At 45.7% G+C, this 23,781-nt stretch overlaps 1 protein-coding gene across 2 annotated transcripts; it reads right to left on the bottom strand.

The window, feature by feature from the left end:
- Positions 1-200: 200 nt before the first annotated feature.
- Ufd1 (ubiquitin recognition factor in ER associated degradation 1) lies at positions 201-23,653 on the bottom strand. Of its 2 annotated transcripts, NM_053418.2 has the most exons (12): positions 23,556-23,653; positions 21,428-21,560; positions 21,036-21,068; positions 18,012-18,133; positions 15,166-15,296; positions 10,880-10,952; positions 8,301-8,369; positions 7,498-7,563; positions 7,044-7,091; positions 6,056-6,144; positions 5,454-5,535; positions 201-1,039 (listed from the first exon to the last, which is right to left on the bottom strand). In NM_053418.2, the coding sequence occupies exons 1-12, from the start codon at positions 23,556-23,558 to the stop codon at positions 965-967; spliced, it is 924 nt and encodes a 307-aa protein (NP_445870.1). In that variant the 5' UTR covers positions 23,559-23,653; the 3' UTR covers positions 201-964. The 2 variants fall into 2 exon arrangements, with proteins under 2 accessions (NP_445870.1, XP_008767126.1); XM_008768904.4 differs by lacking the exon at positions 23,556-23,653 and having other exon boundaries at positions 21,454-21,565.
- Positions 23,654-23,781: the final 128 nt, after the last annotated feature.

Below are 23,781 nucleotides of genomic sequence, written 5' to 3' on the forward strand. Positions count from 1 at the left end.
GTACCCTCCATGGGCACCTTACTAGGCCTGACCAGCTCCAATCCAAGCATCAGGGAGTGACACCTGTCCCTACAGCCTCCACGAGTCTCAGAAGTGGTCTTCTAAGTACAGGGTGAAGTAGAATGCCGCTGTAAGGGGGCATTCCTGTGACTAGTGCCCAGACCACCAATCCACGACATACCTTATCAAACAACTAGAGGTGAGTTTTAATCAAGTTTAATTCTTCAAAAGAATTATTCTCAAGGAACAAATTTTAAATAACTGGATCAGCATGGCAAAAAATCTTACATCATACAAAGTGCAGCTCTGAGGACAGTAAAACAGTAAGAAAAGGGGGCACGGGTGAGCCTTAGTGGCAGAGTGTGTGGCATGCTTGATATTCATGGGGTTCTACTTCAACCCTATCCTTGAAAAACAAACTATCAGAACCATGGGTAATAAATGTAACGGGGCACAGAACTTGAGCACGTATTCATTCTGCCTTGCACATCTGGCTTCATCATGGAATTCGCTGAGAGTGAGCAGATCAAAATGAGAGTGCATTCATCTGGATGAGATCCCTTCTGAGTCACTGTCAAATAAAAAGACGCCATCTTTGTCAGGTACTCCAGCTCTGGCCTGAGTAGCCATGATGGACTAAAGACACTGCCCGGGTACAGACATGGGAAAGAAGAGCAGATCAGGAAACAGGGATCTGCTCTGCGGAGGCCCTGGGAGGGCCCTGGAGCAGAGCACAGGATGTGGAGCAGGCAGCCACCTCCAGGACCCGGGAGCACTCTCTCCCCCGAGATCAAGCACACAACCTCCAAGTTCTGCTGTTTTGCATCCAGGACAAGCTTGATAGTTCTTAGGTAACTCTAAACAAACCATAAATAACAGAGCATCTCTGAACTTGTCAGAGCTAGTAACTGTAAGCCAGTTGCAATCGGATCTTTTATTTTCCCGTCAGCCCACAGTTTTGCACTTAGGGCTTTCTTCCCTTCTTCCGCAGCGACTGTCCTTCTCCAGAGAAAGCAACGAATCTGCCTCCAGCTTCATCCTGGTATGAAAATAGGATATCATTTTCAGAAACTCCTCAAAGTTTACAATAATTACTTTATTCTATAGATGCACGTGCCATTTATGTGTGTTCCCTACTTCATTATTCATAATAAAAAAAAAAAGCCCTGGAGGGGCTGGAGAGATGGCTCAGGGCTTAAAAGTGTGTGCTATTCTCTCAGAGGTCCCAGGTTCAGTTCCCAGCACCCACACTGGGCAGCTCACAATGGCCTCCAAGTCCAAGGGATTTGACTCCCTCTCCGGGCTGCCAGGGCACCCGCACATACCAGGTACTCAAGCACAATATACATAAGTGTCAATGTCTCTGGAATGCATGGCAGTGAGAAACCCACAAACCACAGCTGTGTGTCTCCTATCACCTTTGTTTTCAGAGGCGGTTATGTCTGAAGAAGCCATTTTCAGCTGCAGTTATCATTAGGTTGAAAAGGCGTCTCATACAACTCCCTTCCAAATACCCGACTCAATTACAAGCCATGCTATAGCAGCCTCCCCCAGTGACCACATGGGGGAAGGGACCCTGTGGCTCCTTGCTGCCATCCAAGGCTCAGAGAGGGTCCCATCATCTATTAGCCCAGGGAATTACCAAGATTCCAGACCCTTAAGTACAGTTTCTATTGAGCATCTATCACTTTTCATCGCTAGAAAGTTGAAAATCCTAAAGTGAACCCTGATAGCTTGGGAACCACTTACACAATAAATCATTTTATATTTCCAAACTTTTATGTGTACAGGTGTTTTACCTGCATACGTCTCTGTGTAAAATATGCATGCAGTGCCTGTGGAGACCAGAGGAGGCCCAGGTCCCCATAGGGCTGAAGTCACAGAGGGTTTTGAGCCACCATCTCAACTGAATCTGGGTTCTCCATAGAAGTCTCTCTCACAGCTTTAGCCAACGATCCAGTCACACAACAACCATTTCGATGTAAAAAAAAAAAAAAAAGTATAATGCTCCAAGAAAAAAAATCACTCTCAACTGCACCATCCCAAAATAGGATTTCTGGTCACTTTTCTCCACGTTTACTTAATCCCCAAATCTCAAACCCCTGAGTTCTAGATCCCCTTACTTCCCGGTTGGTGCTACTGAGGTAAGCAGCTTGCTGTCTGCACACAGCTCTGGGTTTTGCTTCAGTTTTGGTTTTTTCTAGAAGGGAATTACTAGCTTAAACGGTGCACTTAAAAAGAACCAAACAAACCAAACCAAACAAACAAAAAAACCCAAAAGACAAAAAACCTTTGTGTACTCAGATCAGCCAACCATGAGAAACACTACCGACCACTTCTCTCACTAGGAGGCTTGCTTCTTTAACAGTGCAGAAACAGCTTCTGCCCCCATGCTTTAAGTGCTCAGGACCTGAGGCACCACCCCTTGGTTTCCTACAAGAGAGGGGATTTACAATTTCCAAAACACATCTTTATACCTATTGTGTATGTGATTCAAGCACATGTGAACTATAGAACGCAGGCCTCTGCCACACAGCCTTCTGTCTTCCTGACTTCTCTCTCCTCCATCTATCTGAGCACAAGACTTGAGCAATTTCGTCTGTTTGAAAGTATATCCCAAGCTAGGACTTGCCATTTTCTTGGCCTAAAGCCTAGACCGGCCTTGAACTCTCTCTCTGCCTCAGCTTCCTCAGTACTGGACTCAGTGTGAGCTGCCAATGACTCTAGCCATTTCTGCTTCCTTTCTTCGGTGAGGTACACCTTCAAGTAGAGTCCCCAGAAAGCTTCTTGAAGGTGTCTTTGTCTTTCGTGAGGTCCTACATACATGTCAGAAGTTCTGAACCTGGTGCCTTTTTTAAAAAGATTTATTTTATGTATGTGAATACACTGTTGCTATCTTCAGACACCAGAAGAGGGCATCAGATCCCATTACAGATGGTTGTGAGCCACCATGTGGTTGCTGGGAATTGAACTCAGGACCTCTGGAAGAGCACTGAGCCATCTCTCCAGCCCTACTGAAGCTGGTGTCTTGATGTAGGTCAGCTAGTGAACTCGCCTGGTAGAGCTGCCATGTCAATTACCACAGACTTAGTGGCTAAAATGCCACATTGACTTTTGAGCATCCTGGAGATGAGAAGCTGAGACCAAGGTGTCTTTAGACCCCTCTGGCTTGAAAATGGTCCTTCTGTGCCTATGCCTGGCCTTTCTTCTCTATGGTCACATTTCCTTTTCTTGGGAAAATTGAAAAATCATTCAGTTAGATTAGGGCCCCATTTTCCCTTAATTATACCCTGTAAAGGGCCCTATGTAGTCACATTATGATGACAACACAGAAATTTTGAGAGGACAAAGTTTAGCCCAGAAAGAGTTGGATACAAAGCTTTAGTCTGGAAATTTTTCCTCTTAGAATTTGTCTTGCTTTGTTGGGAAAGGTGCTGTAAATGCACTGTAACTGTCACTGCTCATTTCCACGGTGCCTTCTGAGAGCTCTGGGGTCTACACCGAAAGCCAGACCAGACTCAGGCTATAGCTGTCTACAGCTAGTTAAAAGCAGGCTCTGCTTGTCCTTCTGTCAAATCCTTGCTCAAGGTGCCTCCTCTTCCAAACTTATTTTTCCATTACCTTTCACCAAAACTTCAGTGGCTCTGAAGATAGAGTAAAGCTATGTCTTTAATTTCATATACTCAAATATTTATGGATAAAACAGATCCTACTGTGCCTGCCAGCCTATTCTCCCTTCTATAAATCACGCTGGAGTGTGAGCATGATCAATGAAAGCTGAACTATATCTGATAAAGGATGTAGGCAGGTTTCGTGGACATGTTAGGGGCGAACTGACATTTATTACGAGCCTGGAAAACTTACAACACTGTGTCAGCCTAAAAGACATTAAAGGCTGCAAGAGATTTCAGTCCAGCCTGGGAGCACCCTAGTCCTCCTCTCAGGCCACCCAGAATACTAGAGCAGAACAAGTTCAGGAGCCAGAGCTGGCAATGAGCCAGCAGCCCAGTTTACACAGTCTCACAGCATAGGTGATCTCTGCCCTATTGAGACCTCTCAAGGGGATCTGTCTCTCCCTCTCCCTCTCCCCCTCCATCCCTGCCTTCCTTTTTTCCTTCTCGTCTTTTAAGATAGGTCTCATTTAGCAAAGCCTGACTCTAAGCCCCTGGATCCTCTTGCTTCAACCTCCCAATCGCTGAGATTACAATTGTGCATCATGACCAGCTAAGGGTGATCCTTTGAGAACTGAACCAGAAAAGCCTAGGGTCTAACATAAAAATACACACCACACTTGGGTGGCTGCATTGCAGACATAGCTGCTGTATAGAATGCAATCTTTAGCAGGATGAGACACTTAAAACTAACGCCTAACACCTTGGACTAAGTTCCCATGTAATGCCTCTGCTTCTAAGGCAGCTCTTCCCATCCCCATGCCCAGTGACAGGAACATGCTGGTCACAGAAGCTTGCTGTACTGATGTCTTTGTGAAGGTCACTTTCTAAGTGGAGTGCTGCTGACACCACGTGTGAGATGGTCAGGGGCTCTGGCTCCGTTCCCATGCATCTGCACGAACGCAATCACAGTACAAGCACAATCACAGCATGAAGCTCACAGGTACATCTCAGCAATGAGCTGTTACTTCAGAAGCCTGACTTGGCATTGACTCTGTGAGCCAGTGTCATGCTAGTCACCAGTGTTAAGCAGTAACAGAGCTACAGCAGAGGCCTGGACTTTCATGGCTGTGTTTGTGCTAACTCTCAATGTCTTGATTTTGGTCAATTTGGTTTCCTCTGAGTGCCTGCACCTATTCCCAGGTATCATTTCCAATCAGAGTCAGCCGGGCTGTTCACAGCATTCACCTCTGCAGGACTCTTAGCCACACCGTCCCTACCTTGCAGTCATACACTTACTCAGGAGTGACTGTATAGAAACGGTAAGCTCTAGTTCTAGGTTAGAAAGAACACAGATTTAAGCAAGCGCTCATCGTGTGTGAGGTCCTGGGTTTAACTTCCCATTCTGAAACAAACCATAAGCAAAAAGAAGATAAAACCAGGGCTGGAGAGATGGCTCAGTGGTTAAGAGCACTGACTGCTCTTCCAGAGGTACTGAGTTCAAATCCCAGCAACCACATGGTGGCTCACAACCATCTGTAATAGGATCTGATGCCCTTTTGTGTCTCTGAAGACAGCTACAGTGTACTTATAGATAATAAATAAATCTTCAAAAAAAAAGAGACCCACCTGGGGCTCCAGAGGTTTTTCACAGCAGAACCTAGAGTCATGCTTGACCCCTGCATTGCCAGGTCTTAGTCAATAGATCTGCAATGGTTCTACAGAGTAATCAGCCCGTTAGGAACGAAGGGGCCTAAATATCACAGAAGCACCCTATCTTGAATGGCAGAAACACTAGTCATCACTAGTAAGTAAATCCTAAGACCAATGAAATAAACTTACCTCTTCAACCTTTTTGACCATTGGACGTGAATTTCTGATGAAAGTGATCTTACCAAGCTTAAATTCGTAATTAGGAATTCCTCTGTGAAAATAACAGACAAGGAGAAAGGTTAGTTCCAAGGAGGACTTATATTTGCTTCTGACAATCAAGAGGAAGGTAGGGAGAGACAGCAGTGCCTTCTTGGTAACTGTCTGGTCTACACTGCTCTGCCCTCTATGTACCTGCTAGGAGGGAACACGAAGTAAAAACACTGGTCATGGGATATGCTGTGGGCACTGGCCTTAGACTTCTCTGAAAGTGCTCCATGGATCCCATTCTCTTCTTCTCTTCCTGGTCACATACACAGTAGACAGCTAACACATCCAGAATCCTACCTGGTAGCCACCAAAGAGGGTTCACTATGAATCCTGGGACAGGCACCATCATGCTCTACCTCGTCAGAAAGAGAGGAAGGGCTTGAGCCTAGCCGGTAGCCTGTTGGTCTGTCTCCAACACTGGAATGAGGCTCTCCCATGTCCTGGGCTTTGACACACAGCCCATGTGTCAAAACTTTCTTTTAAAATGGCTAACACTCATCAGAAACAGACTAGGAAAAACCTACCTTTTAATGTCTCCAGGCTTGATTGGGGAGGGACTGGGTTCAACCCCCTTTTTCTTTCCATCCAGTCTATTCCCAGAACCAGAGAAGGCCTAGACAAGGAAGTCAAGAGGGTGCGTGCTTAACCTCAAAAGTGAACAACCATGTGCCCCTGTTCAGAGACCCCGGAAGGGGTGGGAGCTGGTGCACTGCCAGATCCTCTTGAGTGCTGCCACTGAGATAGCTTGACCAGCCCCTCGAGGGACTGCAGGAAGCCCCCGAGTTCTCTAATACAGGCAGCAGCAGTGATAGCTGACTTCTGTTACAATACCTGCCAGGCCTCTCCTTCCCAGGTGTCTAGCATAACCCTCTTCTGCCGCCCAGCACACAAGAGCCACTTCTGCCTGCTCACCAGGGAGCCTGGCTGGCGCACGTGCAACTTACTTCAAATAAAAGCAGGATGAGCTTTCAGAGGTGAAGCAATGTGCTAACAACTGGTGAGCCTAAGGGAAGGGCTGTGTGTATCTATTATACTAATTTGACTTTTAGTAGACACCCCACACACCCAGGGACCATACCCAAGTCCTGTGATAGTCATACGTTTGGAAAGGAACAATAGAAGTTGGAAGCCTTTCAGGGTTGTCAAGGTCCCAAGGGAAAGCACTAGAGAGATGGCTCAGCAGTTAAGAGCACTGACTGCTCTTCCAGAGGTCCTCAGGTCAATTGCCAGCACCCACATGGTGGCTCACAACCATCTGTGATGAGATCCGATGCCTTCTTCTGCTGTGTCTGAAGACAGCTACAGTATATTTATATAAATGCAATGAATGAATCTTTTTTAAAAATGCATTTAAGTCTGTTTAAAAAAAAAAAAAAAAAGGTAATTGCACAAGTGCCTGATCCATTTGCTCATTTGGGCACCCAGAGCTCACATCCTGCTAACGTTCACAAATCATCACCGAGAACAGTTCCTGGCCTTGGGGTGCAGTGACACGCAGTGCCTGGTACTCACACGGAAGCCCACTTCTCCAGCATAGCCACTGTGGTCAGCTTCTCCCTCCTAATGGGAAAAAAGGAGCAGGACGTGAGCTTGTTGGAATGGGTGCTCAGCTTCCCTCAGAGCCTCTCGTTTGCATGCTGCCCAGCCTCCACCAGCTAGCACACACTATCCTCCTAGGAGGCAGGCCTCCTCCTAGGAACAAGGACTATGAGCCAGGCAGCCTCTGCAGAGTCCACTCACAGAGAAATACATGAACAGGCCAGCAAGTCAGCCTGAAGATCTGAGTTCAGTTCTTGGTATCCAAAGGTGGAAAGAGAACCAACTCCCAAAAGTTGTCCTCAGAGCTCCACACACATGCATGGCACACATACTCCCAATCGCCACACAACATATTTAATTGTAATTAAAACAAACCAAGGAAGCACAGGTACAAAAGTATTAGGAGAAGCTCAAGAAAATTACTTACTATTGACTCCTCATGCTGTACTGGTCTTTCTGGTTCTTTGTAGCCCAAGGGAGCATCAAAATCCACCTGTTTTTAAAAATAAAGGTTAACTGCTGAGATGAGGCCACCATGCCTCCTTAACTAACCGAGACAACAGCTTAAGAGTCCAGTTTTCCCAACAACGGTGCTTTATAGTGTTCAACGTCACTACAATGACACGTTATAGACACGCGACTGCTGTTGGGAGCTGTGTGTGTGTGTGTGTGTGTGTGTGTGTGTGTGTGTGTGTGTGTGTTCAGAGTTAAATATGACCGTATCACCATGGATGTGTGTGTACCCATTCTACTAATGGTACTACAACGACCCACATGTTCCTGGCAACCATTAGTTTCTCTTCCCTTTCTTTTTTTTTTTTTTTTTTTTTGGTTCTTTTTTTCGGAGCTGGGGACCGAACCCAGGGCCTTGCGCTTCCTAGGTAAGCGCTCTACCACTGAGCTAAATCCCCAGCCCCTCTCTTCCCTTTCTAAAGTCTGACACCTTAGTGAAAGGAGACAGGACACAGTGTAACCTTTTTTTCCTTGACCACCAGGAGTCCTGTCAATAATTTGTCTCCATTTAGGTCTTAATACACTAACATTCACTCTTTGGCAGGCCTGAGGTGACTATGGACCCAGCCACTTTGAACACAGTCCACTTCTACTCCCTAGGAGGGACTACTAGGTGAATGGCCACCACCTCCTATTCCGACAGCACTTTCCTCCTCTTCCCCTTGTGTGATCCTCTCATGGCTTCTGACCTTACTCACAGTGGAAAATGTCACTCACATTCATGTCACATTCAATAATGGATACGGCCTTGTCCGGTTTGGTCTCCATCACCCGCAGTTCATAGATCTGCAGCAAGAACAGGAAGATGAAGTGGTGGGACTGGCAACAGGAGCCACGAGCCAGCATCACAGCAGCGTCGCTCCCTTCCCGCACTGACAACGCTGCTTCAGGTCGGACCGAAAGGTACTGCCCGACAAGTTGGTCTCATTCCGCAAGCTAATTAGCACCATATTGCAAGGTAATTCCTGGTCTAGAAACTCATATCTAATTATCCTAACACCTAAAATCTACTATTGTAATATTATTAAAAGTTCTAAATAAATTCTAGTATCTAAGATCATAATCTCGTTTATTCTAAGATAAGAATTAGCAAAGTGTTTAAGGAGCCAAGAGTAAGAATGCTCACATGAAGAATGCTAAGTCTATCCTCCCAAAATGATAAATGCATTGTATGGCTTAAATTTGACAGGGGTCGGGGGGGATGGGGAAGGAGGAATTGGCGTCACAGAGAAAGGAAAAGCAAAGAGAAAAAATAAGAAGCTGGGCTAAGGTTATATGGAGCCCAACTGTGTCACACACTGACACCTATAATATCGACACGCATCTCAAGTGCCCACATGAAGGTCAGAGCACACTCCTTGGGGGTTGGTTCTTACCTACCTGTGGGCTCCAGGATCAAACTCAGATCACTAGCCCTACAGATTGGCTATAAAGCATTTATACAGTATGTGCAAGGCCCTAGGTTCAATACCCAGCACTCCAAAAGCAAATGTTAAAATATAGCAGAGTGCTGGAAAGATGACTCAATGGTCAAGAGCACTGACTGCTCTTCCAAAGGTCCTGAGTTCAAATTCTAGCAGCCACATGGTAGCTTAAAACCACCTGTAATGGGATCTGATGCCCTCTTCTGGTGTTTCTGAAGACAGTGTAGTCATATACATTAACGACCGACAGCACTCTGCCCCACAGCAAGGTCTGCTCCTCAAAGGGCTGCCTGCTTTCAACAGAGAGTTTTACAAGGACAGGGACACAGTTTGTTTTTGGCCTTTCCCAGCATGGCAAAGAGCTTGGCTTAGATAAAAGGACAGAAAAGTCTTTGGTAGGGAGAGGAGATTAGGAACTTGCTTTGTGGTCCAGACCAACCTTGAACCTACAACCCTGCTGCCACAGTCAGGTCAATTACTAGCATTCACCACGATGCTCAGCCCTCAAAGGCTTTTTAAAGACAGATTTTAAAAAAGAGAAGATTCATTTCTATCTTATATTTATGAATGTTTGTCTGCATATATGTATATGTTTGCACCAGTTGCATGCCTGGTGCCCACAAAGGCCAGAAGAGGGTGTCAGACCCCTTGGAACTGGAACTACAGGCAGCTGTGAACCTCTTTGTGGGTTCTGGGAAATGAACTGGGTTCTCTGCAAAAGCAACAAGTGCTCTTAATCACTGAGCCATGTCCAGCCCATTCACAGACATTATTAAAAGCAGAGGTATGATGAATAGGTATAAGAGTGTTAAGCTTATTTGTCTATAAATATAATCAGTCCTTAACAGTTTCTGAATGTTATTTTTTTCATTGCTTTGACAATACCTGACGGAAACAACTCAGGAAGTTCCAGGCAGCTGGGCGTAGCCCGTCCACAGTCAGAAGTGAATGCTGACGCTCAGCTTGCACTGTTTTTGTTCAGTCTAGAACCCCAACCCGCGGAACGATGCCACCTACACTTAGAGTGGGTCTCCCCATCTCAGCCGTACCTACAAGATCCTTCATGGACATGCTCAAAGTTTTAATTCTATTATGTTTCTAAATCCCATCAAACAGCAATCAAATTAACCACCATGAAAGGCTAGGGAGATGACCCAATGATTATATACTATATAAACATACTATATAAACACAGTAAAAAAAATTTTGTGTGTGTGTGTGTGTATCTTTAAAGAGCTAACTATTAACACTGAGTAAATTAGGGCTGTAAATGTGAACCCAGAAAATTTTAAAAACCAAGCAGTAAGTAGCAATTAGGTGATAAAGGCCATTTTTAGAACACCTCATTCAATACTAAAATGGACAATAACTATGAGTTTTCGGTGTGGATTCAAACATTCTCTTGCGGAGGGTGAGGTGGTCTCATGAAATCTTCACCCTACGACCATTTTCTAGGTGGTAAGATAACTAGTACGTACCACTAAGGTCAGCCAGCAAAGGCATTTTTAACATATAAAAAAATGGAAGGAAGAAAAAAAATTTTTCTCGTTTAATAAGTTTCTGAATGTTTTGCCTGCATGTATAAATGTGTACCACAAGCATTCCTGGTGCCCACCAAGACGAGGAGAAAGTTACCAGGCTAAACAGGTTCCTCCCTAAGAGTAAACTGTACTGTAGCTGCCTGTAAGTTGTACAGGAGCTCCACTGGTGCAGTCTCCATAGTCGCATCCTGGCTCACCCATGCTCTAATCCACCCCAATAAACTCTCTGGATCACCAAAACACTTAGACAGAACAGCTCTGTCGTTCCCCTCTCTCTGGTAAACAAGCGCAGTAGCAGAGCATTCTCCATCAGGTAAGGAAGCTCACCCACCTTCTCATTGTAGTTGATAGCGATCACATCTCCAGTCGTCAGACAGGCGAAGTTCCTCAGTGCATTTTCTAATCTGCATGCACGCTGTCAAGGCAACAGGACGAGCGGCATGCCTTCAACTACACAATGGACTAACACTTCTGACGACTCAAGAAGGAAACTCCTCCATTACACAGATGGAAGGGTTGACCTCAGATGGCGGGACTCGCTCCTAAGATTACTTTGGCAAGCCCTGGCAAATGTTACGGTCCAGCGCCCCATGACTCTGCTCTACACTGTCTTTGTTCCTTTTCTCAACCTGAAACCAAATACTCAACCAAAAGCAACATTAGGAAGGACTGGTTTGGGCTCAGCATGCCGTAAACAGCTCCCTATGGAGGGAAAGGTTTGCCCCAAGGAGGTAGCTGTCTATTCGTACCTGGGTGAATCAGAAAGCAGAGAGAAGAGGACAGCACTCAATTGGTTTGCTTCCTCTCCCTTTAGACAGCCTGGGACCCCAACCACATGGCAGGGATCTCCATACTCAAATGGATCTTCCCTCCTCAGTTAAATCTCTTTTTAAAAAATACTCACAAATAAGACCCATAGTGTCTACTATGTGATTCTAACAGTCAGGCTGAAAACAAAAACTACACTGACTACATACACCACAGTGACTACATACACCACAGTGACTACATACACCACAGTGACTACATACACCACAGTGACTACATACACCACAGTGACTACATACACTACACTGACTACATACACCACACTGAATACATACACTACACTGACTACATACACTACACTGAGTACATACACCACACTGACTACATACACCACACTGACTACATACACTACACTGACTACATACACTACAGTGACTACATACACTACACTGAATTCGTACACCACACTGACTACATACACCACAGTGACTACATACACCACAGTGACTACATACACCACAGTGACTACATACACCACACTGACTACATACACCACACTGACTACATACACTACACTGACTACATACACTACACTGACTACATACACTACAGTGACTACATACACTACAGTGACTACATACACCACAGTGACTACATACACCACAGTGACTACATACACCACACTGCCTACATACACCACAGTGACTACATACACACTGACTACATACACCACAGTGACTACATACACTACACTGACTACATACACCACAGTGACTACATACACCACAGTGACTACATATACCACACTGAATACATACACTACACTGACTACATACACTACACTGAGTACATACACCACAGTGACTACATACACCACACTGACTACATACACCACACTGACTACATACACCACGTGACTACATACACCACACTGACTACATACACCACACTGACTACATACACTACACTGACTACATACACCACACTGACTATATACACCACAGTGACTACATACACTACACTGACTACATACACCACACTGACTACATATACCACAGTGACTACATACACCACAGTGACTACATACACTACACTGACTACGTACACCACAGTGACTACATACACCACAGTGACTACGTACACCACACTGACTACGTACACCACACTGACTACGTACACCACACTGACTACATACACTACAGTGACTACATACACCACAGTGACTACGTACACCACAGTGACTACGTACACTACACTGACTACATACACTACACTGACTACATACACCACACTGACTACATACACCACAGTGACTACATACACTACACTGACTACATACACCAGTGACTACATACACCACACTGACTACATACACCACAGTGACTACGTACACCACAGTGACTACGTACACCACAGTGACTACATACACCACAGTGACTACATACACTACACTGACTACATACACCACACTGACTACATATACCACAGTGACTACATACACTACACTGACTACATACACCACACTGACTACATAAACCACAGTGACTACATACACTACACTGACTACATACACCACACTGACTACATACACCACAGTGACTACATACACCACAGTGACTACATACACTACACTGACTACATACACCACAGTGACTACATACACTACACTGACTACGTACACCAGTGACTACATACACCACAGTGACTACATACACTACACTGACTACATACACCACACTGAGTACATACACCACACTGACTACATATACTACACTGACTACATACACCACACTGACTACATACACCACAGTGACTACATACACTACAGTGACTACATACACTACACTGACTACATACACCACACTGACTACATACACCACACTGACTACATACACCACACTGCCTACATACACCACAGTGACTACATACACCACAGTGACTACATACACTACACTGACTACATACACTACACTGACTACATACACTACACTGACTACATACACCACACTGACTACATACACCACAGTGACTACGTACACCACAGTGACTACGTACACCACAGTGACTACGTACACTACACTGACTACATAGACCACACTGACTACATACACCACACTGACTACATACACCACAGTGACTACATACACCACAGTGACTACATACACCACAGTGACTACATACACCACACTGACTACATACACTACAGTGACTACATACACCACACTGACTACATACACCACACTGACTACATACACTACAGTGACTACGTACACCACAGTGACTACATACACCACAGTGACTACATACACCACAGTGACTACATACACTACACTGACTACATACACCACACTGACTACCTACACCACAGTGACTACATACACCAGTGACTACATACACCACACTGACTACATACACTACACTGACTACATACACCACAGTGACTACATACATTACACTGACTACATACACCACAGTGACTACATACACTACACTGACTACATACACCACAGTGACTACATACACCACAGTGACTACATACACTGAGACTGCCTTCACCCTATCAGTCACACCCAGGAACAACAGGTAATCAAGTGATACCCTTTCCCCCATGATGAAAAAGAGAAAAGGCTTCCCAGGAGATTTAGCTCGGCTGTTAAAAGTGGGTACAGCTCTTGGAGAACACCGAAGACTGGTTCCCAGCACCCACACTTACAGTCACCTGTAACCAGGGTATCTGACACCCTTTTGGCCTCCAATGGCACCTAGACTCACATGCACATATCCATACACATACACACAATTTAAAAAATAAAATAGGGGCTGTAGAGACGGCTCACTGGTTAAGGGTGTGCACTGCTCTTTCAGAGGATCAAAGTTTCGTTCCCAGCACCCACATTAAAATGTTCCCAATCACCTATAACCCAAGCCCTAGGGAATCTACTGCCCTCTTCTGGCCTCCTTGAGCACCTGCATGCAAAGACATATCCGTAAGAATTTTTTAATCTTTTAAATCACTCCTGAAAGCAATCCCATAATCTACATTATAGTATGGGAAGCCACGAAGATCCTAAAGGTGAGGGTGAAGATAAGACCCACCCTACACTGACCGCCAAACATCTGTAGTGCATTCTGATGGACATATTAAGCAGCTCTTCCCACAGATGACCATGTTGCTGTCTGAGACTTTGTTTTTCTTTAGATAAAGTCTTGCTATGCACATCTTGATACAAAGCATGCCCCTCATTTACATTGGTCACATTTATAAATACACATACCCAGTTTAACCTGAGAGGCAAACATAAAAGAAAAAAAAAACCATTACAACAAAAACATAAAATTTTTCCTTCCTGCTTGCTAAAAAACAGAAAATGTACTCAGCCAACGTTTATTGTCTGACTTTGAATGGGTCCTAAGTCTGAGCACAAAGTGGGCTTGATTATCTAGTTCATGCTGAACCAGAGCCAAGGGCTCCAGGGAGAGAGGGCTGGAAGTAGACGAGCCACGATGTCTCCCACTGGATAAGCTACGCATCTAGATCTTTATGCTAGGCAGCCACAGAACTACATCTAGATCTTTATGCTAGGTAGCCACAGAACTACATCTAGATCTTTATGCTAGGTAGCTACAGAACTATAAGACGACTCTGCTCTGGAGTCTAACAAGTATCTCCAAGTGACTGGAGAAGGCCAAAGAGCCCTGATTTGCTTGGTCAGGTTCAAGAGGACATACTAGACAAATGATGTTACTAAGAATCACAACTTCGATCAGAAGTAGCTGCATGATTTCCCATGCTGTTCAGTGACAGCCAGGAACCCCTCCTTTGCAGAGGAAATCATGTCAGAAGGATACACTGCTTTGGGGTTGGTGATATCCAGGAAGTCTGGGCTCTGAGGCTGGAACTTAGAGTAAGTAGCCACCTGAAGGTTGACACTTTCCACCTGAACCAGGCCCCCTTCTTCCAACAGCAAATTCTGCATCATCTGAAAAGGAGAAATCAGCATGAAACCCCTGAAAATTAAGAAGCCTACATGGTTAACACCTGCCAGTTAGTACGCTGAGTGGGTCAAAGTCTTATTTGGGTAGGAGGGCCCGGGATGAAGACTTGGAACAAGCAATGTAACTGTGCAATAGAAACATGCCATAGGAGAAAACCAAGTGAGGGATGTGAATGGAACGCAGACCTAGTAAGGGGTTCAACCAAGGCTGCATTGTGACCTGTCTCCAAGGCCACCTGGCAGGCCACCAGCTTCTAGCCTCCTGTACACAATATTTCCCTGGGATGCTTACCTCCCAGCTCCAAAGCTGTCTCGCAAGCAGTTTTCAAGGCCTTGAAGCAATCAAGACCACACTTACAATAGAAAAACCACACAAGGAAAGGTTGGTCTTGTAAGGTCCCAGACATGTCTGCCACACAGGGTCATAAAAACACTAAGACACATGCACTGAGTAACTACCCAGTAAGACAGAGGACAATTGAGGACAGGAACAAAAGAGATGAACCAAGGCTGTGAAAATCTAATGTAGGAAACCAGGCCACTGTACTAGAAGTCTTTTGGTTTTTTTTTTTAAAGATTTATTTTATTTATGTGAGTACACTGTAGCTGTCTTCAGACACACCAGAAGAGGGCATCCGATCTCATTACAGATGGTTGTGAGCCACCATGTGGTTGCTGGGATTTGAACTCAAGACCTCTGGAAGAGCAGTCAGTGCTCTTAACCGCTGAGCCATCTCTCCAGTCCAGTACCGGAAGTCTTAAGTCAGAGGCAGAGATGCATGGGTCAGAAAAGAGGGATAGGTTACAGGGCTCAGAATGGATTTTTGCTAATTTTATATCTTTTTTAAAATAAGTTGGATACATAGATGCAAAAGTAGAAAAGAACTACAGAGTAAATTTCCACTGGCCTTCCCTAACATCTTTGGAGGCCTATGAATGGTTTGTAGATGCTTGACAGGGAGTGGCACTATTAGAAGGCGTGGCCTTGATTGAGTGGGTGTGGCCTTTAAGACCCTCATCCTAGCTGCCTGGAAGCCAGTATTCTGTTAGCAGCCTTCAGATATAGAACTCTCAGTTTCTCCTGCACCATGCCTGCCTAGATGCTGCTATGGTCCTACCTTGATCATACTGGACTGAACCTCTGAAACTGTAAGCCAGCCCCAATTAATGTTGTCCTTTATAAAACTTGCATTGGTCACAGTATCTGTCCACAGCAGTAAAACCCCAACTAAGACAGCAAGGAAGCAAGAGGACCTAAAGCTCACTCTCTGGTCCGTCAGTGGGCACTTTGGTGCAGACAGCATGGTAAGTCCAGGCCTATTGGTATCCAATGCCAGCAAGCAAACTCATAAGCATGGCTCAAGAGATGAAGTTCCAGCAGCAGGCTAGCATTTGCTGCAGCCTGGCTCTCCCTGAAACTTGGCAGCTTAGGTTGGGTACAGCCAAGTTAGATAATCTGTGTACATGCCCCTTGTCACCTGAAATAGAGCTGAGAGATAGAAGGCATGCCATTAGCTGGAAAGCCAGCCCCAAAAGGGCTGGGAAAAGAAGTTTCATATCCCCACAGGCTTCCTAAGGGCCATATGGCATCTCAGAGAAAGAAATTCAGATAGCTTCCCAGGCTAAAGAGTCAAGGAATCTGTAGCTATTAACTGCACATCAGGGATTTAAGGGAGACTTTTCAGAGCTCAGTGTTGTCTACCTCACACTTCATCTCATAGCTAAGCCACAGGGGCCTCTGCAGGAAGAGAAGGACTAAAAGAGTCACTGCCCTACACTTCACCATCCAGTGCAGCTTCAGTGCCAGGTCTGCTGCTACGACACTGCTTTGTACAAGGCCAGACACAGGACAGGAAGTGATGAGTGTAAGAGATCAGCATGTCAGATCTCAGCTTTAGTAAGACATCCCACAGCAAGTCTGGGCAAGGAGACGGGCAACACACAAGCCCAGAAGCAAGAGTTATAAACCCAAACAGCACTCCTGCTAGGGAGAACATGGCCATAGTTCATCAAGCACCCTGGGGCGGGGCCCAGCTGGAAAGGGTGGCAATGATAAGAAAGAAATGATCTTTAGAACTTGAATAATATGTAATCATAAAAAGGAAAAGCTACTCCTTTGAAATGTGTTGATCACTGTGATAGAGCAAGCAAGTAGGGACTGAGCTTCAGAACATTGTTCTGGTGGCAGTGGGGCCTCCAAGTACAGCAGACAAAGCACTTCTGTGTCCTCAAGCCTGCCAGGGACTTTTCAGGGCATCTGGCACCATTAAAGCACAAAGAACAGGGTACGCACTTCCCTGTGAAGGCTTCCTAAAGCTGAGCTTGTCAACTGGGCTTGGACTGAAAGGAGAGACAGAAAGGAAGCAAGGGAGTTGTGCAGTCTCCAAACCACCCCACAGAATCCTTGCCCCCTTAGGATCCTCCCTCAGGAGTGTTACCCCGCTCCACGGTAAGCTCTGGGACCACTCATGCCCTTGACAAGGCACCCAGGTCTGTAATGTCGCCCTTCACATAACCTTGACCTGTGTCTACACAGTTAAGCATGATGTTTTAAACATGGCACAGCCAGCACACTGCTGAAGATGTCTTCCTCTTACTGGGCCGATCTACTTGAAAGGACTCTCAAGCATGCACACATATGGAAAAGGGTGTCTCTGCTTATGAGGGACAGAATCTACAGACATTTATAGCTCAACTCACCCAGTGGGGGAGGTAACAGATGCCTTCATCAGCAACAAACTCCAGTACACCACAGTGTGTCATTCGGTCTGAATTCTTATTGGTCAATTTAAACAGCATAGGATAGGTAATGTTGAGCCGGCCTAAGAACAAAGATGTTATAACACACAATCAAGTACCACACCTGTCACCAGTCCCTGTGAAGGAAACCCTGTCCACCCAGTGCCCTCCTGTGGCCTTGTCCCTAAACTTCAGACCCTCCTCCCACATCTCCTACTGTTCTAGTCAGAGGGGTATCACTGTAAGAACACACCATGTGGCCTTAGAAGAGCTTACTGACTTAGTCACGTAGCACCAGCATAAACATGATTTTCTAAAATCATGATTCTTAAAAGTAGCATGTTCATTTATTCATCAATAACTTAAGTGCCAACCATGTGCCACAAAAAATCTGTTCCTTTAAAGGTTTTTATTTAGATAGATGAGATTGTAAACTGACAAGCACCAATATATACTACAGGCACCATGGGAAGCAAAGGGTGGAAAGGGAGAAAGACCAGGGAACAGGCTTTGCAGCCCCTAAAGTCACAGCTTTCCAGGTCAGCTACTAGAAACACGATCCAGGAAGGGGCACAGCTAAGTGAAGGGATGAATGGGAAGAACTCAGCCAGTTCAAGGAAGGACCAGCAATTAGGCAAGATGGCTGGGGTCAGGTATGAGAGTGAGTCAGGAAGAGAGACACTATGAGAAGGCATGGAACAGAGACAAGTTCCTAGGCCAGTGGGCAGCCCTAACTCAGCAAGGTCACAAGATGGCATGTCTCTGAATTCTAGTGATCTATGAGTTAAGGAGCCAGCAACAGGATTAGTGGAACACTGAGTCAAAGGCACAAGGGCAGAGAAAGGAGGGCCTGGCCACATGAAACCAGAAAAGCCAAGAGACTAGGGCAATGGGAAGGGTCTGAAAGGTTCTGAGAGGTTATCAGTGCTGTTTGCCATGTTCTGGGCAACTGTTTAATCTTCCCAGAGTAATGAAGAAGGCACTATCATCCCTCCCTTTTTAAATGATGGGAGAGACTGAGGCATATGGATAAAGTAACACGCCATAAATGATCACGCTCAGGAGTGGTGGCACTAGGATCCGGACTTAGTCTGCCAAAGTTGGTGAACCCTGCCACTCAAGTAGACTGCTGATGATCAGGTTAAGCACACACACCAAGACTCACTCCATCGCCCTAAATGGCCTCTAACTCAGAGGCCTGCCACCATATCTGGCAAGAAATGTCCACTTAGCATCAGGAGGCAGAGCGGACTTTGGGCCTCTCTCTAAATGTTGAGTGAATAAAGTCAATCAGTGAAGAGCTTGAGTAGGAAGCTCCAAAGCAGCTTGGAAAACTGCCTCCTTGTGGGATGGAGGTGATCTCGCCAGCACACCGGTGGCTGAGACAAGTAGTCTGAGACCAAGAAGCTAGGCTCCCTGTCACTAAAACAGCCCTACCCATGGAAGCTTCAAGGTGACCCAGATATGCATGGTCTTAGGTGCTACAGACCAGGCTCCCGCCAAAGACCCAAGACAGAGGCAGTGAAGGGAAACTCTAGCACCCTTCAGCCACTGACTGATGGAGACTGACTTTGAGCTCCTCAGTCCTCTGCAGCATTTAATTCCTATGACCTGAGCAATAACCCATATTTCATAAATCAAAAACCTCCTGGTCTTACTTGGTTACAAAGGGTTCCTTCCACCACTTAAGAGGTTTCAACAGTTGAACATGGTGGCACACACCTGTAATCCCAGATACTCAGAAAGTCAAGGCAGGAAGATTTTAAGTTCGAGGTCAGCCTAGTTAAGCTGGGTAAAACCCAGTCTGGAGGAAGAAAAAGGGCTTTATAGGGCTGAGGGTCTGACTTAGTAAATAAGCATTCAACTAGCATGCCTGAATCCCTAATACAGCAAAAGCAAACAAAGAAAGGTCTGAATTTACTCTAGCCTGGTCTAAATTCTACTGATCCAGTTCCCAAGTACCTTCCTGGATATATTGCTAAGGGTCGCACCTGGGCTCCTTGGTCAGCTCACCCCAAAAGCAAGACTAAGGACCCACCCTGTCTTTGTAATGGTAGCCTATAGTGAACCCCATGGCTCTATTCTACCAGCTGCCTAAAGAGAAGCCTCCACTGGACACTCCCACCTAGAGTGGGTTAAAGGTCACCTCCCCACTTATAACCAGAACCATCACCACAGCTCCAATGAATGGTACTGACTGATGGCAACCCTGGTTAATGAAGATACCAAGATCCAGAGAGGCTAAGCCAGTAGCTAAGCAGGGCAAAGTTCAAAGCCCAAACACAGCAGAGTAGCATCTATTCTCTGCAAGTCACCACTACATCTCCATAACCAGTCTCCACAGGTTAATTCAATATGGGAACATCTTCAAGTTTCCATAGCAAAGAGTGCATCCACAATTAGGGCTGTCCATAATCCGAGAAAGGAAGCATGGGGCTTTTCTCACAATGGCTTTATCTGGCACAGGAAGAGAGAGTGGCAGCCCAGGATACCATGGCACAATGGAAGGGAGAAACTCAGGTTTGGAGCTCAGGAGAGCTATCTGGGGAGGAGGTGAAGCTCTGCTTCACAAAGTCTCTTGTAGATCGATCATTTTTCCTTTAGGAGATGACCTAGTAAGCCCACACCACAGCATGAACTGCTCAAGCACCGTGCAAAGTGCTGCTCCTTTGTACCTAGACAGGCTCTCCAGACAAGCCAGGCGACGGGGGAAGGGCCAGGGTGCTGGGCGACAGGGGAAGGGCCAGGGGGAGAAGAAACAGAAAGGAGCACCCTTTACCAAGTGGGTGCTTATAGCGCCCTTGCAGTGGAATGCACAACCATGCTGTGCCTCAACTAAGTACCTGTTCCTGGTCCTTCCAGCCCAGCATACCTCCAAAAGGACTCCAACCACATCCTGACAAATGCCACCCGGCTATCCTATGCCCGTTTCTGGTTTCTGTATTTATATTTCCCAAACTGTCAAGCCATTTAGAAAGTACTTACTGAGTTGATCGAGGGCTGAGGGTGGCATAATTACTGTGAAAAGAATATTTCAGGAATATTAAGTACATAAAAATAAAAGGATACAACAAAGGCAAGATGTATACTTTCTGACCTTTTAAAAGCTTTAAACAGTGGTTTGGGGGTAGCAGAATGTCACGATGACCTCTCATGAAGAACCTGACTTGAGGTATTTACTTTTGTGCTCTGAATGGCACTTAGTCAACAACATAATTAGCACCATACTCCCACCACCCATCCTTAGGACAAGTGACATTCTTACTATAATGTTAGTGTCTGGTGCTCACATGTAAAATGACGACTATAGAAGGCTACAGGGCTCATAGAGTTTAGGGCAGGAAAGGTTACTATTCAAAATAAAAACAGGCACATACTCTTCCCTCCTTTCTCCACATCTGACCTGTCATTAGGCCCTGCTAGCATGGATACAGAGAAGCAGCGGTACTGCGTGGAGAAGCGGTTCTGGAAGACCCGGGGAATCGGGTGGTCAAACATGTTGAAAGAAAACTAGAAGAAAGAAAGAAATGGTATTATTATTAAAACAAAGAAACTTTAAATAGGCCACTGTATCTAGTGCAAAAGAATGTTTCTTTAGGCCAAGCACTAAACATAGCAAGTCATCAGTGCTTATAAATGTGGTCAAAGAACACAGAAAACTAAAATCCCAACTAACCAGAATGTTCTGACTGCCTAGGCAGCACAATGAACCTCAAATCCCTTTTGTCTCCCAAAGACTTATCCCTCAGTTCCAGTCTCCATTATCTACAGACAGTGCAACTTTACTAAAATACAAAACCAGGCCTTCGAGTCCCACCTTTCTGTTACTATTCCCTACTCTCGAGATCAAGGCTGCACCTTCCTTACACTTCATAGACACTCATTACCAACCACTCACCATCTCCTAGCCTAATGTTCAGAAGTCACCTCTTTTCTGAGTGCCTACTATTTGTGTGACTCTAATCTGGACTTTGGGGACATCACTTTAGTAATGTTTGGGTACTTAGAAGGCAGATTATCACCTCTGCCCTAGTGAACCCAATATAAAAGACAAGGAGATAACAATAAAATACCTATGCCCAGGAGTTTGAGGAAGAAGCAGGTCTGGGCACAGAGAGCTATGGATGTTAAACAAGTGTACAGGAGGAGATCCTCATTAAAGACCTACATGTCTTGAGTGTCAATTGGGCAAGAAACACAAAACAGCACTGCAGGTGGTGGGAAAGCAGTTGCCCATGTGTGTACTCCTCCATCTGGCTTTTAATACAATCCTTTTTCTTTTCCAGTGAGCCTCCCTTGCTCTGGTAGGCTTCAGGGTTGGTGCTTCTCCAGATGTTCCCAGCACACAACAGACATGAACACTGTGTATCAAACATTGTCTCACACCAGCCAGCAAAGTCAAGACATGAGGGACTACATCCAAGATTGCCTGCTGACCTTCACATGCACAGATGCGCACCCAAGCACAATGACTCACGCACCCAGCGCCGGGCCTCTATTCTCAGGCCCAGGTGCACACCAACACCCTCCTCCAATAAATTGCAAAAGATGATTCTTCAGTTACTAGCACAGAAGTAGAACTGTCTGACTCAAGTCTTAGGTGTATAACCCACAAAACCCTTTTTGAATGATGGGTTAGGGGGTGTGTGCTCATCAAAGCTCCTTCTCCTATGCCATCCATCTAGCCTACTGCTTCTTCTTGAAACATAAACAACATACACAAAGTATTGCCACACTCCTAATAGTATCTTTCCAACTCATCCACCCATGGGCACCTGCTCCTCCTTCACCGCTTCTACCATCCATGTTTACTTCCTTTAAAGCTTGGATGCCTAATACATGAAGCAGTCAGTGCCGGCATCAGTAGTCAGTGCCAGTGAAGCATCATTGCAGCCAGATGGACTTGACTTCCAACCTCTGTGCCTCTACCTCTCAGAGTTTTAGTTCTCTCGGTTAGTATAATAACTACCTATGTTCCATGGGGAATGCAGGAATTAAATAAGTGTACGTTGATAGAAAAAAAAGCGCCCCAAATATTACCTATTGCCATTATCGCAACGTGAATGAACACAACGTGACATACATCCTAAAACATGATCTCTACTAAATAAAATGCCGGGGAACTTTGGCAAAGCTAATGGTCCTTCGGATTCTCCTCCCTCGCACCACTCTCCAAGAACTCTCCAGTTAACTTCGAGTTCATGGAAACCTGTTGCGTGTCGAGAGCACTTATGAGAACTACCGACATAAAGGAACAGGTTCCTTTCTACTCTTCAGGGCTGCAGTCCCGCCGAAAGGCATACGAGTCATGACTCGGACAAGCTAAGAAGAAAAGAGGCGGCTCGTAATTATGGATACCACTTGGGACAGAAGCGCTCCGGACAGTGGAGCCGGCCGATACAGGCCCGGGTGACTCGGCACCTCCGCCACCAGGTCCAGGCCCTCCCTGCCGAGCGCCAGGGGCAGCTCTGGCATCACCCGGCTCGCGATCCCCGGCCAGCTCACCATGACTGACAGCGCTTGGTGATGCCGCTTCTTTTCCTGAACCTTACAATAGAAACCCAGAGCTCCCTCTTCGCAGCCGAGGCCACCGCTCTGAAGCCCAGAACCCGCGAGAGGCTCGCCGGAAGTGACGAACGGAGGGGGCGGGGTACGGAGGCCTGGAGTCAGCAGCGTATAATCAGAAAGTCATGGAAAGGCCTGAGGTTTGAAAATTATTTAAAGTAAACAT

Source organism: Rattus norvegicus, chromosome 11 (genome assembly GCF_036323735.1).
Source record: "Rattus norvegicus strain BN/NHsdMcwi chromosome 11, GRCr8, whole genome shotgun sequence".
Lineage (NCBI taxonomy): Eukaryota > Metazoa > Chordata > Mammalia > Rodentia > Muridae > Rattus > Rattus norvegicus.

What these genes read in the sequence shown, in the direction of transcription:
- Ufd1 (NM_053418.2), bottom strand. An exon ending in CTATCAACTACAATGAGAAG is followed by an intron (nt 8,370 to 10,879) that starts GTGGGTGAGCTT and finishes TTCTTGCTGCAG; the next exon opens with ATCTATGAACTGCGGGTGAT. An exon ending in TGGTCAAAAAGGTTGAAGAG is followed by an intron (nt 1,040 to 5,453) that starts GTAAGTTTATTT and finishes TTTTCATACCAG; the next exon opens with GATGAAGCTGGAGGCAGATT.